Source organism: Amblyomma mixtum, chromosome 9 (assembly GCF_055824585.1).
Source record: "Amblyomma mixtum isolate Tamu chromosome 9, ASM5582458v1, whole genome shotgun sequence".
NCBI lineage: Eukaryota > Metazoa > Arthropoda > Arachnida > Ixodida > Ixodidae > Amblyomma > Amblyomma mixtum.
In genome coordinates, this window is record NC_143020.1 from 70,861,998 (window position 1) to 70,878,947 (window position 16,950).

Consider the following 16,950-nt stretch of genomic DNA (forward strand, 5'->3'; position numbering starts at 1 on the left):
TCTCTGAATGACATTAGTAATCTGTAAGTCATTTGTACGTGCAACCTCGTAGCTCCTACGAGCAAAATATTTTTCTCGGCAGGTTGGTCATTTTTCACCAATTCCTGTGGTGCAGCGTATTTGTCTAGCGTCCTTTTCCGTCGCCTTCCCGCGCTGCGCGTCACGGAACCTATGACCTGCTGTAAACGGCCCGCATAAGCAAAGTAAAAAAAAAAAAAAATCACAGGGACGACTAATTCTACTGAGTTGGCACTGCGATAGCGTTAGCAGCAGGTTGCCTTTAACGAAAGTGGCTTCACTTCCCGTCTGGTGACGTCACTTCTTTCCAGCCAATTGAAATGTTCCTGTCTGCGGGCGTCACTTCCCTGCAGCCAATGGGAATGCTGTGCCCTCGTGACGTCACAATTCATCCAGCCAACGGGCGAATTTTATGAACGACGGCGCATTTCGGGCTCATAGGGCTAGTAACATGCTATCGCACTAAAAGAAATAAATGTTCCCTAGCTATATCGCTTGGAGTGGACGTGAATCTGATGACGCCCCCTCCCTTTCTCTTCCCTCCTCCTCGCAGGTATCGATGCTACCGTTACGGAGCGCCGCACAGTGACGCCCCCTAGCAGCATCAGTAGGTGGCCCGCGTGACCAGAGGCAGGAGGAGGGGCGTGCTCAGAGAGGCGCGCCGAGGCGATGGCCGGCAGCGAGGCGCTCATCTACTGCTCCTCGGACATCGTCAAGAACTCGCACAAGATGGGCATCGAGAAGATCACCACCAAGTACGACACCGTGGGCGCCGCGCTCAACGGAAAGGACCCCGACGAGTCCGGACGACTCACCGACATCGAGGTCGACCAGGTGCGTGGTTTATTGCCATTGAAGAAGGAAAAAAAGAAAGTAACGCGAAAGTTTCTGAATCTTGTGGTATAAAATGAAGGGGGAGGACATGCAGGAAAAAAAATACCGGAGAGGCCTGGAAGAGCATGTTGGGGAAGATACGTGGCTGATGGGGGCTTTCTTGACAGGCAGGGGGACGGAAGGGTTGTTTCCCTCGCCACCACCACAGTCTAGAAATGTACGTAGAAAAACCATACTGAACCCCATTTTCGATGAAAAATTCCAAGTACGATTACAATACTCCCTAATGTGAAATTTAAGCGCAGCTTATCTGCTTTTGCGGCGCAAACGGCAGGGTCCTCTCGAAAGCGCCTCCTAGCCTCTACTCCGGCACCGCGAACTTCTGGGTCTTCTGGGCGGCAACAGTGAACTTGTGCTTCGGCAGTGTGAAATGCAGGGTCCCCTCGGCGGCAGCGCTGAGCCTCTGCTCAGGCAGCTCGTTTAGCAGCAGCGAGCAACGCACCACTCTGGCGCCATCTATGAGCGAACGGCGGCAGTACTTTCGTTCGCTCTGCTCCCCTCGCTCTCCTCCCCTTCCTTCGCGCTCGGTTACGCCGACGGCGACGCTGGTTCACCCACAAACGGGCGCGTAAGAGCTGCGCCCTAAAAGTCCTACATGGTTCATGGGTCGTTCCTCCTCCAGGAAACCCGCCGCGGTGGCTCAGTGGTTACGGCGCTCGGCTGCTGACCCGAAAGACGTGGGTTCGATCCCGGCCGCGGCGGCTGAATTTCGATGAAGCCGAAATTCTAGGGGCCCGTGTGCTGTGCGATGTCAGTGCACGTTAGAGAACCCCAGGTGGTCGAAATTTCCGGAGCCCTTCACTACGGCGTCCCTCATAGCCTGTGTTGCTTTGGGACGTTAAAGCAAACCAAACCAAACCTCCTCCAGGAACGACCCATAAATCCGCCCCTGTTGTCAGGCTGCTCTTAGCAACGGCCACATACTGCGTTGTAATCACTATGACAAGTGCGGGTATATTGTCTGTCAGCAGCAAATCTAGAGAGGTAAACAAGAGAGGGCATGTAAAAAAAAATGAGCATTTGCCCAGACGCTTCCTTTATTCCATTATGAGCAAGTATGGTGCCAAGGTCCTGGTGGCCATCTTGTCTGGGCACTCTAAGCAACGGCCGGAAGCAGCATAATAGTTGCAGCGATGTTGTAGTTGCTCTCCGGCTTCACAGAAAATGACGTCACGGCATCTTTCCTTCTTTCCTCTCTTAAGGGTAAAAAATGCGAAAGGCGTAGACGGAAAGCAGAGAAAACACAGGACAAGCACTGACTCACAAATGAAGGTTTAATCATAGGAACCAAGACACTATAAGGAAAGCGCGGCAATCAGTGAAACAAGCTAACAACGAAACGCATGTCTTGCTGCATGCTGTCAAGGTATGGAACTTTCCTGTCACGCAGAAATACAGGCGGATTGCTAACACACAAGCTTGTTTTTTTCTTCATGTGATATATGCTTCCATACTCTCTCGTATAACGGGGTTGGTTGTCTGAACCATACATCGCTATAATGCAACGATGGGAAGCAAGAATTGCAGTCTGTGCAATGGTCAACCAGATTATTAGATTTATTTGCATGCAAAGCATTTCCATGTTCTTTTTGACGTGTGTTAATGTAACGCCCCGTCTGTTCAGTGTAGACTTGTCTGCAGGAGAGGGGAATTTTGTACACAACCCCTTCAGAGCATGGTACACACTTGCTTGATCACACAGGTCATTGGGATTCATTTGGTTTTTCATCCTTTTTTTCCACTACTGCACAAACATTTTTAAGTTTCTTTGGTGCTGAAAAGACCACTCTTATGTCATACCTATTCGCCACATTCGCCACGGCCGCTGAATAAAACGGCAAATTTCCGACATACAAGAGTGACGGTGGAATGCTCACGAAACCATTGCGGCAGTAAAATCCTCCGGCGTCTGGCCTTATACCTCTGCCCATTCCACTTTCGCTCAGGTCGAGTGCTGCTTCAAGAGCCACAAGACATACGTCTACGGCTGCCACTGCCTGGCCAACCTGTACTTCACAGACGTCGCCCAGGACGGCACACCGGGCCGCTGGGAGCTGGCCCGCACCGGGGTGCCCGTGCTCATCCTGGACAAGGGCGAGTCGCGCGCCAGGACGCGCCGCATGGTGCACGTGGTGCTGGCCGAGCGGGGAACCGGGTTTGCCCTCTGGAAGGACGTCATCGACAACCTGAGCAGCTACCAGAAGTCGGCCGTCACCTTCCACACAATGCACCTGTCATCGGACCACCGCCGCATGGCCGGCCTCAGCTTCGATGTGCCCGACGCGGCGCAGGAGTTCTGGGAGAAGGTCGAGGAGCTCATCTCTGACCCCCTGAACATCAGCCTGTCCGTGCCCAAGAGCAGCAAGAGCCTCAAGAAGAAGAACCGGGCTGCCAAGCCCAAGCCACTGCCGGGCAAGAGCGATATCTCCTTGCCCTGCTGCTTCCAGCACGTGACCAGCGTAGGAAGTGGGGACAAGGAGAGGTTCTACTCACTGGCCACTCTGGGGCCCGACTGCGACATCGACTGAGGCTGTCGAGAGGAAATGCAAGTCGGGATTAGACTTCATCTGCCAGAATCTTTTTGAAAACTCCAAACCAAGTCTATCTATGGTTTATATTCTTGCCCAACATCCTTACAGGGGACCAAGGACAAAGACAGATTTTACTTGCGAAAGAAGTTGCGTGGGCCACAGTTATCTTATTAACTGTGTACCAGGACAGTCCTCTCATTGCTGCCTCCGTGAAGATGCACGAACTTTGGAGGAAACGTGTTTTTCTGTTCTCGGAGTCCTTTTGTATGCTGTGTACCAGAAGTGATGGTATGGTGCCCATCATCGATACAAGAACCAAGGACCAAACCACTTTGAAGTTGTGTGAACAAGAGACACATTGTGAACTTGATACCAACACTCATTTATGACTGCATGAAAACGTGTGAGCTTTCGAGAGCTTTTTCATCACTTCTTCAAGGGTTTTATTTCAGTAACTTTGGTAGATGCTATTGACCGGCATCTGTGTAATGGACAGCGTTTTGACTGCATTGAAAAACCCTGAAGCTCACCTGTGTGAGCTGCATGTACTGTAGTGTAAAAGCTTATCTCATTCTTTGAAGTTTGATACTGCAAGCAACATTGAACAAAATCAAAAACAGCAACGTTGCCTGTTTATATTTCCAAAAGACATTTCTGATGCCTTGCACAGGGTTTGTTTGAATGTTGAATAACACGTAACGCTTTTATTTCTGTACACAGTTGGTCACAGTGCTCTGACAAATTTCAGATTAATTATTGTATGGATTTTCTGCACATTAAGTGAGATTTTAAACCACCTTTAGTCATGATGTATGGAAGCAACAAATTTTCCTTTAATTTGTCGTCATCCATGCATGGGTACATACACCTAATATGTGCATGGGTGCATACTAGACATTCCGGCAAGGGATGCTTAGTCATTACCACAGTGTGCCTCACAGCGTGCTTCCACATTTACTGTGCTATATGGAATGCTATACTTTGAAGCTTGCTCAAATTCACTGTACTGGCAGATGTTTTGGTCAAAGCTGCATGATATTTGAAAATTTTCTCTCTAGGTCATTTCGCTGTCTGCAAAGTGATGTTACTAGGCTGAGTGGTATGGTGTGGCTGAAAACATAAGCTCTCCAAACTTTATTGCATGCGTCATCTGCTAATTCCCCTCTGTAGAAGGTTGTTTCTTTTACCTCATGAATACCTCTCAGCATTGGGTAGCATTTGCATATACTTTATCATCCTTCATTCATTTTTTTTTTCAACGTATGTTTTTCAGTAGCATGAAGAACTTCTGTTAGCAACAACGATATCTAAGCTGGAGGAGCAGTCATTTTTCAGCCTTTTAATATGTAGTATGCCCCTTTTTCTTTCACATCACTGGAAAGGCTTGACGCTGAACTATAGTGGGGTGTTTTTTTAGTTGTTGTGCGGTGGATGCCATGCCCAGTAATCACTGGGCAAGTTGCGATTCTCAGCACATGTTGGATGCTTCAGCTAAGCCTTGCTGAAGCTGTACAGGTCAGCTGAGCCCAATTATCAACATTGTGTTGTGACAGCAGAGTACAATAGTTTTTCTGTGTGCTTTATATGAATGAACATGGAGAGGTGTGCACACACAAAGTAGGGACAGCGATTATGCTTCCATCTTTTAATGAGTCAAATGCAACGCAAACGGCATTATGCCAAGCCAACAGTCATGCCGTGCAAGTTTTCTTGCAACATGTTGCCTCGTGTAACATGGGCTTCTTGTAAATAAGTGTGAGTAGTATATGACTGCAACCACCTTTTTAGACAGTGCGGAAAGAGTTATTGTTGTTTGATGGTATTTCAACTCTTAGTGCAACTGTCTTTAGTTTTGCAGCACAATGCATCATTGTGGGCTACCATGAGCATGTGATGGTAACACTTGCTACGCACATATTCACTTTCAGTTTTAATTTCATTTAAGCTTTTAGGAGTGATCTGTGGTACCTTGCTTGGGTGCGATTTTTTTATGTACACAGTACCTTAGTATTGTTCTGTGTAGGCATTGTGCAATGATTGCGTAAGATGGTACACACCTTGCATTGGCGAAGGTGAGCATGTGTTGCGTAGGCAGCAGATTCATCTGTGTGTAGAAGTTTATTTTTTGGTCATGTAGCGATTGTGCACTCTAACACCATGCTTGTCATTTGCATGCATCGTGCAATGCAGATAGTTTGTCCAAAGTCTGTGCTTGTTAAAGTTTGGGACACTTTCAAATATCTCGGTTCGTATGGGATACTCACTGTTGTGAATTGTTTAAGGCCTACCCTCACGGCTGCCTACGCAGACGTGAAACTCAACAATCGCTGCACAACATCACAACGATTTTTCTGAATCCTGCACAAGATGTGGAGTACCGTGTGACCATTCCTCATGGCGTAAGTGCTCGTGCAGAGCACAGGGCTGACCTTTTTCACTCAGTGGTTGACAACGCCACAGCGGGACCACCTTAGTTCTTTGTGGAAATTCTGCGCTCAAATTAATTTCAGGACGCACTGTGTGTTGTAACAAAATACCGAAAATTCATGCCGTGCAGCATTCTAAGGCAGTTGTGACAGTACGTATACATATGCTCATTGCTTGCCTGTGCTTTCCATCCAAGGGTCACATTTTAGGTCAGGCTCTTTACAGCAGCTTTGGCGCTATACTTGATCTGCTTCATTACAGACGAGGACGGAAGCAGGCGATTGTAGTTGGTGCTTCGAGCTGGTAGAAATGACCAGGATGCATGAGTGGGGGAAGAGTTTGTTGAACCTTGTTGAGCTTTTTGCATCAATGGTGCACAATGTCTGATGTTCTTGTGAAGCTAAGGTGTCTTGGGGCCTTTTTGTGAGCTGGAGATGCCATGATATTGTCACGTCTGTAGGGAATGCTGTTCATCTAATGTGTACATATTAGCGAGCTTAGTAGTTTCGTTAGCGATCATCTCTTTACAATGCGATGGCATCCTGTTGCCTTGGAACTGTTGTGTGCTGTGTAAATAAATTTATCTCAATCTGTACAGTGCTGGTGTCTAGACAGGTGTTTGCACGTCAGTTCACACGACAGCAAAATGCTTTCTGGTCTGCAAACTGGGCCGTCACGTGACCACTTATCAGCACATTTTCCCTGGAGCTGCCAGTTGGTGCGAGAGAAACTATTCCTTTCATGCTTACTACCTGTACCGCAGCACATACAGGGAACATGGGAGATCACTGCCTTGCTTTTTGATGAACTCTGGAGTCTTGTGCTAACAGCACAAGCAGTTCAAGAGGCTTGTTGGACAGAGTGGTGGAGTCTTGGCCTCTTCGTCCACTAGAGCAGTCAAGCATTCGCTGCATCACCATCAAGACCCTTACAAAAAATCTTTACACAGTCTATAGACTGCCCAGAGACATTTTTCTATAGTCTATAGAAAATCCATAGGCAATACAAATTCTAAAGCCAGACTATATACAATCTATAGATTTAGAGCCATACACTATTAGTAGACCTTTGTATACAGACTGTGAATAGACAAAGGGAAACATCTATAGGAAGGCAATAGTCTATAAGAACTCTATAGACTCTCTATAGACCACTTCATAATTTCTCAAATTAAACAGATGTGCTTTTGGAAAATTTGTATGACTGGAACGTTCTGCCTGTGATTCTTCATTGGCAGTTAATACGGTCGAGCAACATTACCTTGAAAGCATGCTTTACGTCCCCTTCAGATTATAGTCATCGTGTGTTTCGTCGTTTATGCAACAGTGAAATAATCCCGCAATGTGCAGCAAACATGGTCTTTCTCTGACCACGAAAGCAAACTAAAATACTAAAAGAGGGGAAACAGCTTAGTACAGATGGACGGGTCTACTGCATAAATACAAATGAAAATACTAATAAGCAAAGTTCTGTGACGAAAATGAGGTCATGTTCCTTTGTCTCAAATTAGGGACAATGGATAAACCCAGACAGGCCTTGTGCGTCGGTGGGAAAAAAGGGACACGTCGCCTCCCGAGCATGGTTAGTACGCTGATCGTCGTGAATGAAGGTCGAGCACCCAGTTGCATCGACGTCACTATCAAGGGTCAATGAAGTGAAACAGGCTGACGATTACAGTAACGGAATTTTTAAAAAAGCATACCGAGCGCGAGAAAAAAACTAAAAAAGCCCCGCACTAGGCCTGAGATAAAAATTAAAAAGGGTTCAGTTCTGCTGAACCTAGTTTTCACGCAGCGAAAGCAGAGCGCAGAACTCCAGTTTATATACGCCATGCCTTCACGTCACAACTGTAGATTGAATCACGTGACCCCACGCGTTTACCACGTAGCTTCTTACCGCCGTCTACAAACAGCTTGAAAGGTCAAGTGGTACAGCACCAAGGTGAACTACACAAGGTAAGGCACATGTGCAGCCATTACTTATCTCAAGGTCGTTTCAAGGTCATTCGAAAGCTCACGGCGAAATGTGTGTCGTTTGTCAAAGTTCAAGGTGAAAGATGGTCCACTACGTGGACCATGCAACGGGCAGCTGGACTGGCAAGTGCGCCAGACATCCATATCCGTCTTCAGCCAAGCCAATAAATCTGCTTCGCAGTCGCCAGGTAACAGTTGTTGAGCAGCACGTGCGTCTCCCTCGCTGTGTGGTTATGCTCTGCCCGAACAACCCGCTATGACCGCTATAACAGTTACAGACCACACATTGTTAGATATATGCGCATAGCAACACTAGCCATTACTTATCTCGAGGTCGTTTCAAGGTCATTCGGATACTCACGACGAAATGCATCGCAGCTATCGTAGTGCAGCTTTCGCTATAAAGTACGCTTCAAGTCAATGCAGCGAGCGCTCGCGGCTCCGAAACCTGCGGCGAAAACGACGATCTCGCACGTACGGCACCTTCGCCGGTGCGTTAATTCCGCGAATACGAAAGTGGTGGCCCCGCGAGTGTTCGTACGCGTGCACTCGGCGACGTCTTTAGGATGCGTACCCATCGCCACCCTTGACTCACCCCTGTCCTTGAGGGATCTCTCGGATGAGTGATAAACGCACAAAAAAAAAACGCGAAATCTTCGCGCTCTCTTCTTTCCCCGCAAATTGCGACACGGCACCACGCCACATGTCTGGTCGCACGCGTGCGTGCACGTTCTTGTCAGCCGCCTACGCCCGCCTGTTTGTAATATTCTTGCTGCTTCCATCTTTTGTTCCTTTTGTTATCGCGCCAAAACTTGTTTGTGACGCTTCTTTCACTTTCGCCTTCGCATATAAAGCCTCGCTCATCGGGGCGATGAGGTTTCGCACCGTCTTGCGAGGATGTGAGCGGACCGAAACCGGCTCTCGCGTAATTGTCGCAGCCGACCGAGGAAGTCGACTTTGCCTGTACAACTGCATCGTGTTCGTTTAAATCACGCGCGGAGATCGCTCGCCAGACTTAATTTTTTTGCCCAAGATATAAGGCGTTAGCCGAACTTCCGAGCAGCAATGCATAAATGCGCACGCGAACGTAGCTCTTTCAGGTGTACACCGGTATGAATGACAGTAGCAATTTTTCGTTCAGTCGTTTCATCTTTTAAATGGTGCGTAATATATTGTTATACATGGATCAACGCAGGCCAGACACGTAATACCACTAAGTTATCTAAATCTATCTTCTCATGCTGTTTCAGTTTCGGTTTCAACAGTCGAACGATACCAGTGACTTCAAAATTCAGTACAGGTCATGGGAGGCGTAAAAAATTTCCTAACTGACAGAAGGCTGTTCTCGGGTTTTTCTGTGAAATAGGCCTAGATTCCCGTCTGTGACACTTGCGTGTGCTGTGCGCGTCTGTAGTAGGATACAACTTAAAGAAACAGCAGTTGGTAACACTGGGCTGCGGTCCCCGGCGTCCTGTATTACTCCGCTGGCTAATCGCACCAGTAAACGAAGTCAGGTTTTTAATGTTTGACCATATCAAACAATCCACGTATCAAAATTCTAGAGCTCATAATTTTTTGCTTGTGATAAGCTTCTTTTTTTAGTAACAAGAAACGTTTAAGCAGCGTACTACTATTTCGTCGTGGAGGAATTCTGTGCGCGGAGGCTGATGAGGGCGGAGCTGCACGCGTTTGTGCCGGGACATTTGTCTGTGCACTTTCAGCATTTTCAGCAACAGTGCGCGCTATGAGTGCATGCGCAGCCGTTTGTGCCGGGATGTGTGTGCAGAGCCCTTCTCTGCAACCGTGCGCGGTGTGCGTGCGTTTTGCTTTCGACACCTTGTTTCCAGTAGAAAAGCAGCTCCAAAAAAATCAGGTGTGCCCACAAACCACTTCGTTCCAGAAACCGGGCTATTCCGGCTCCGGTAACTAAAAAGGCGTAGAGGCATGCCAGTCAGTGTGCAATGTTCAGGAATGTTTCGTCTATTGAGTTGGATATTTAACCGAAAATAGAATTTTTTTGTTTATTTTATGCAACCAGGTGTACTTAGAAGCAGGCGATCATTGACCTCCATTCTTGATGCACTACTAAGCGTGACAATAAGCCCCTTCCAACGACCGTCAATTGTTTCTTCCACCATTTTTATGAACACAGCACAGGCCGCATTCATGGCCGGCGCACAGAATTCCTCCACGACCAAAAAGTAGTCCCTCTTGAAACTTGTCACCAAAACAAGAAGCCAATCGCAAGAAAAAAAAATATAAGCTCTGGAGTTTTGATAACTGGCTCGTCTGATGAAGTCAAACGTTAAAAAGCGGATTGCGTTTACTTTCGCGACTGGCTAGCGGAAAAATTTCAGGGGGCACTTTGGCTCTCTAAAGTGCTGCAAGGCGAAAGCGTTTCCTGGTCAGTTTGTTTTTATTTACTTTTTTATTTTTCATATTTTGTTTATTTATTTTTGCTCCTTTTCTTAACTTTATTGTTTTTATTTTTATTTTGTTTTTATTTTTGTTTGTTTTCTTTTTTTTCATTTTTTGTTTCCCTTTTCTTGACTTTATTCCTTTTATTTTATTTATGAAGCCCATGCATTCACTAGATGCGCCTTTATTCATGCTGGAACCTTGAGCCTTTTAAGCAGTGGTGCCGAAAGGCGGACGAATCTGCCGACGCGTCTGTCGACACGACTGCCGACGCGTCTGTCGACACTTCTGCCGACGCGTCTGCTAACGACAGTATGAGGCATTAAAGGCTTTCGCCTTAATAATACAGTACGCCGCGGATCGTGGCCCAGTGTTGGCTATAGAAAACCGACTTTGGCATTTCATTCTCGTGATTGCATGAGTTCCTTGTAGGAACGATCTATTTTTTTCCAAATCAAATCAAAAGTTATTCGTCTGTATGCGTATACACATTTAGAAATTCTGATCTGCCTAAGCACATATTTATTTATTTCAAGTTATCCTCTTGGCCCAGAGGGCATTACAGAGGGGAAGTGATGCAGTGGAAAAATAAAACAGTGCAAAATACGTAACAAACAGTTCCAAAGAATGTAACAGAGACAAAAAAATTAACAGAGGCTAATGTTATGGCACAGTATTTCGGGAAAGCGGGATAAATAAAAAAAGACATATACAAAAAGACAGGCAAAACTGAATACAGGCGTGAACAGGTGATTATCCCCGGGGCTCGTGGGTAACGATCTAAAAACTAAACAGAAAGCACTGACATTGTATGAGTGTTGTGTCCCCTTATTGCTTTTGTGTGTGTGCGCCCCCTCCTAACGACCACTCGCATTCCCCTCCTAACGACAGTTCGCATCCTCCTCCTAACGACCACTCAATCCCCCTCCTAACGACCGCTTGCCCTTCGTCGCACGCTGTCGCCAGAGGCCCCCCCACGGTGCGCCCCCGTAGAGTTACTGTATATGCTACCAAAGGTAGCAGAGTTGCGCGTCTGTTTGATCAACGCCGCTCGCGACTCCATTGGTAGAGCGCCATCACGTGGTGTCCAAGCAACCGTGTACTGCGGAGAAGACGACGATCGATGGGCAAAATCGTTCACTTTTGGTTCTGAACCGGTTTTACCGGTGTCGAGTGCTCCCCCGCCGCCTCTGTCCCCGATTCGAGACGCCCTGCAGCCTTTCTTCTCCCTGTGAGAGCCTCCTCGGTACGGTGCATGTTTTGACCATCCGGCCAGAAACACGTGCGCTGATGACGTAGGCCGGCCGCCGCTGCAGCGAACTGGATTGACAGCCGGGCAAGTTCGAAGCGGATCCACTATCCAACGGCTGTTTACGTTCGCTGCTGTGGGGTGTAGCTCACGCGTTTTGTTTGTTTTTTTTGGTAAAAGTTGCATTGCGGTTTCTTTACCGAAAACAGGCTGGACTTGCGGCTCTGCGCTTTTTCGTGTATACTGTTGAAACGCTAAAATAGAGCTCTGCGTTGCGTATTTATGCCTGTTGGCATAAAACCTGAATGGCAAAACCATTTTTTATCGAGGAAAACATGTTCAGGCATCTGATTGCTTACGTCAGATGGTAACGTTCAACCAGTTTCGAGTAAACTGTATTTTGGATTTTTATACAGTCCTTTCTATAGTTCCGGCTCATAACATTTTGCAGGGTTTCGTATTTAGTAAAGGAGACTATAAACAGTTTTTTTAATGCAGGTCCGGTGAATAAATGTTGCCGCAAAGATGAATGAATGCTGCATTTGCACGGCGTATTTAGAATACTGAGTCTGCCCTTAGGTTATCAGGTAAATAGTTCGGGGAAGGTGACGGGAATCGCCTGCTGCCGCAGCTCACGGCGCGCGCTAGAGCACCGTTTTTTCTTGGCCACATTTGTTTACTGGGTTACACAGTCAGCTTTTTAGGGGCTTTTTGTTTGCGATCAATCGAAAAAGTGCTTTAAAAACCTCGGAAAAGCGCTCACGGTCGATCGGTGATGCGCTAGGCATGTCGCCTGCAGAAACGGAGTGCGGCTTCGCCGCATAACTTCGGTTGCTTGGCAGGCAAGATGGCGGACCTACGCGCAACTCTGCTACCTTTGGTAGCATATACAGTAACTCTACGCCCCCGCACCCTCCTCCTGTTCTGGGAAGCCACTCCCTGCCGTGGACGCTTCTCCACTCCCTCCTTTCTTCGGGCGGCCAGTTCGGCTCCTGCCTCGGTCGACGCTGGTCGCACCCTCATCGGCTTTAAATAAACGAAGTCTTAAAGTACCGTGTTCGTCTTTCGCTGCATTCAACACAGCGACCGGACACGACAGTGGCGACGAGAAAGTGGATTCGACCCGCGCTACGCAACGCTATTGACAAGCCATGGCTACGCGAGGGTTTCCCAATCAGATACCAGAGTTCAACGGCTCATCGTGGTCATCGTGGGTTGGACGCCTTCAGTTCTACTTTGAAGCTAACAACATCACAGACCCAGCCTTGAAGAGGGCCAACCTGCTGACGCTGTGCGGGGAGCAGACCTACGATACTGTCTGCGCCCTTATTCAGCCAAGCACACCAGCGGCAGTGTCTTACGACGACATCGTAAAAGCGCTGCAAAAGCACTACGACCCAAGGCCATCCGAGGTCTACAGCCGGGCTCGCTTCCAACGACGAGATCAACTGGGAGGAGAAACTGTGAGCGCCTACGTAGCCGCGCTCAAGAAGCTCGCTGCCGACTGCAATTTTGGAACGCTGTCGACAACAGCTACCGGGCAGGAGGGAGACGCAGCTTCTTCTGCTAACACCACCATGCTTCCCTTGGACGTGATGTTACGCGACAGATTTGTGTGCGGACTGAGTGACGAGTCACTGCAGCAGCGCCTGTTCGCTGAGAAGGACCTCACATTCAGCAAAGCTTACGACATCGCCGTTCGAGCGGAGAGCGCCGGTCACCAGCAGAGAGGGATTCGCCGGAACACCGAGCCGGTACACCAGACAAGCAACCAGGTGCGCAAGCCTTCTGTTGTTGTAAAATCGGTCAAAAAGGCACAACGCTGCTGGCGGTGTGACGACCAACACAACCCCCAGGGATGTCGATTCCAGTCAGCCACGTGTAATTTTTGCCACAAGCGAGGGCATATCGAAAGAGCATGCATTACGAAACGGAGACTTGCCAAGATAAAGTCACCTTCCCAGCCTAATCACAGCGTCAACGCCTCAGAGAATACGCCGCTATCTGATCTCCATGGAACAACATCAGCAACACCATCTGTGTTGTACGACCTGAACACCATGAATCTCGGCACGCGACCGAAGATTTTTACAGAAGTAAGCGTACATCACCAGCTGATTAAGTTCGAGGTGGACTCCGGCGCAGCCTGTACTCTGATCAGTGAGGACACGTTCCGAACTTCATGGCCATCTGACGCACCCGCCCTGCAACAAGACGACACGCACCTGCGAACGTGGTCAGGACAGAATCTGCCACTATTGGGCTCTGCCAACGTGCAGGTTAACTACAACGGCCAGACCCATACGCTACCTCTGCTTGTTCTGAAGGGCACAGGATCAAGCCTTCTAGGGAGAAACTGGTTTTCTCCACTAGGCGTGATGATATGCGGCATACACCAGACGCCGAGCCAGAACATGGTTGAGCAACTGCAAGAGAAATACGAAAGAGTATTCTCGGAAGAGATTCCAGGAAACGAAGGGCCCCCGGTCACACTGGAGTTGTTGGACAACGCGCAACCCAAATTTCTGAAGGCCAGGCCGGTGCCGTTTGCTCTCCGAGATTCAGTTGAAAAAGAGTTGGACAAACTGGAGCAGCAAGGTGTCATCGAGCCGACGCAGCATTGCATCAAACTCTCAGCGTACGACTACGCTCTGGTCTACCGCAATGGGAGTAAACATCAAAACGCCGATGCGCTAAGCCGTCTGCCACTAGACGCAACTGTTGACGAACCATTTCCACCAGGAGACGTTCTGATGTTCGAAGCACTGCCAGAACCTCCGCTTACAGCAGGCACAGTTGCAGCATCTACGCAGAAGTGCGCAGCTCTCCGGCTAGTTTACACAGCTGTTCAACAAGGCAACGTGCATAAACTCAAAGGGGACAACTTCGACGCTTACCGCAGGCGAGCTACAGAGTTGAGCACCCATCGCGGCTGCATCATATTTGGGTCCCGAGTTGTGATGCCGAGAGAACTACGCGCACAAGCTATGTCTCTCATCCACGCCGGACATCGGGGCATCGTTGCAATGAAAAAGTGTGCCAGAAGCTACATGTGGTGGCCTGGCATTGACAACGACATCGAAACAGTGGTGCGAGAATGCAAGCCTTGCCAGAGCAGCCGGAGCGCCCCGCCGAAAGCTCCTGTCCCAGAATGGGAAAAGCCAGACACACCATGGCACACACTGCACATTGATTTTGCAGGACCAATTGAGGGCTGCACTTTCCTTGTGGTCGTAGATGCCTACACAAAGTGGCTTGAGATAAGGCAAATGGGACAGACGACTTCGGCAGCAGTCATTGACAACCTCCGATCACTATTTGCAACGTTCGGCCTGCCGCGCAAGGTAGTGTCGGACAACGGAACACCGTTTGTGTCTGCGGAGATCCTCAAGTTTTATCGCGACAACGGGATCTCATCAGTTACATCGGCCCCCTACCACCCAGCGACAAACGGACAAGCCGAGCGCTACGTAGCCGAGCTAAAACGCGCCCTTGAAAGAGATCAGACAGGCTCGCTGCAGCGCCGCCTTGCGCGCTTTCTCTTCAAGCAGCACACGACGGTTCAGAGCACAACAGGCGAGACCCCCTCGAAAATGATGTTCGAGCGTGAAATGCGAACCCAGCTCACAGCCATCCTCCCCGAGCCAAAGGCAGAGACGTTCCGGGAAGAAAAAGCAATTCCGCGCTGCGGCACGCTTAATGAGGGGCAGCGCGTCCTCGCCCGACAGTTTCTGAAAAAGCCACGCTGGGAGGAAGCTACAATTGTCAGACGCATAGGCCTGCGCTCTTGGCTCGTCAACATACATGGCACAGTAGCACGCCGACATCTCAACCAGCTGCGTAGATTTACGACGCCGTCTGAGAGCTGTCCGCCAGCGGAGAGAACACGTGCACCATCTTCTCACATAGCCTGGCACCTCTTCCCGGAAGAAGAGACTTCGCCCAGGACAGACCTAGGAGACACAGCGAACAACAGCCAGCCTACAAGTGTTTCTCCCCCGAGCGCACAAAGCCAGCGCGCCTCCACGCGTGAGCGCCGACCCCCTGCACGATACCAGGCAACTTTCTAAGGGGGAAGGAAGTGTTGTGTCCCCTTATTGCCTTTGTGTGTGTGCGCCCCCTCCTAACGACCACTCGCATTCCCCTCCTAACGACAGTTCGCATCCTCCTCCTAACGACCACTCAATCCCCCTCCTAACGACCGCTTGCCCTTCGTCGCACGCTGTCGCCAGAGGACCCCCCACGGTGCGCCCCCGCACCCTCCTCCTGTTCTGGGAAGCCACTCCCTGCCGTGGACGCTTCTCCACTCCCTCCTTTCTTCGGGCGGCCAGTTCGGCTCCTGCCTCGGTCGACGCTGGTCGCACCCTCATCGGCTTTAAATAAACGAAGTCTTAAAGTACCGTGTTCGTCTTTCGCTGCATTCAACACAGCGACCGGACACGACAATGAGAAACATAGCTGATGAGTGGCAACACTCGTTAATGTTGGTCGCTAAAAATGGAGAAGTAGATAACAATATGAAACTACATACAACACACAACAATATAACTGAAAACTTTCAAACTAAAGTAGTTAGAACAAAAAAAAACTTCTATGCTTTGTAATGTAAGCATAAGTTTTTCTTGAAAACTTCGACACTGTAAGTACTAACGCGGCAGGCAGACGATTCCACTCTGTTGCTGTTTTTTGAATGAATGATCCCCACCTGCTGATCAGGCAGCAGGTGGGGAAATGCCTCCATATGCATACATTTCTTGTCTAAACAGTCATGCGAACATACAGGGCAAAGAAAAGTCTGAACACAAAATAGCACATACGAAAGAACTCAAGCTATACACAAGGTAATACATTCAACAATTTTATTTAACAATTTTATGAGGGTTTTTAAAGCATGTCAGTTTTGTTTTGTTCACGTTTAAAAAAAAATGAAATTTTGCGAGAACCAGTCAACGACTCCACTTATATCTATTTGAAATGACTCCACGCCTGTACGATAATCAGTAGCTTCAAGCGCTAGCGCTGTATCGTCAGCGCATTGAAAAACGTTTTACTTAAGCTGTATTAAACCCAAATCGAATACATATACGTTAAAAAGCAGTGGGCCATTGTGATGCATGTACGGGCTTGGTCAAAAGTCCTCTCCACATGGTTTGCCTTCGGCTTCGAAGTTGGTAGCCCTGAAGCTCTAGACTTCTATAGGCTTGAGGAGAACCCTTGTCCGCACTTTTCCATCCAGTTTGATCTTTTAGGCTGCCATACCGTCTGGAGGGTTTTGACCACGGTTGTATGCAAGTTATTCCGAAAAGAAATACACTCAAGGAAGAGCCTAGCGTGGTTTCAACCGATTTATCGGCGTTTTGCGAAAGGCTGCTTTCCAAAGGATCCTGCCCTCAAACAAAGCGGAAATATGCCACAAGGATTTCCGCAGTGTACAAAGGCT

The 16,950-nt window shown here is 48.6% G+C and overlaps 1 protein-coding gene across 4 annotated transcripts in view; it reads left to right on the top strand.

Moving 5' to 3' along the window:
* Window positions 1-6,465, top strand: part of MESR3 (misexpression suppressor of ras 3) — a 201,385-nt gene extending 194,920 nt beyond the window's left edge. For all 4 annotated transcript variants that reach the window (XM_089560342.1, XM_089560341.1, XM_089560340.1 and 1 more), the window contains 2 exons: window positions 572-852; window positions 2,859-6,465. In XM_089560342.1, the coding sequence (XP_089416468.1) occupies window positions 688-852; window positions 2,859-3,440 (747 nt within the window). In that variant the 5' untranslated portion in view covers window positions 572-687 and the 3' untranslated portion in view covers window positions 3,441-6,465. The remainder of the gene's footprint in view (window positions 1-571; window positions 853-2,858) is intronic.
* Window positions 6,466-16,950: the final 10,485 nt, after the last annotated feature.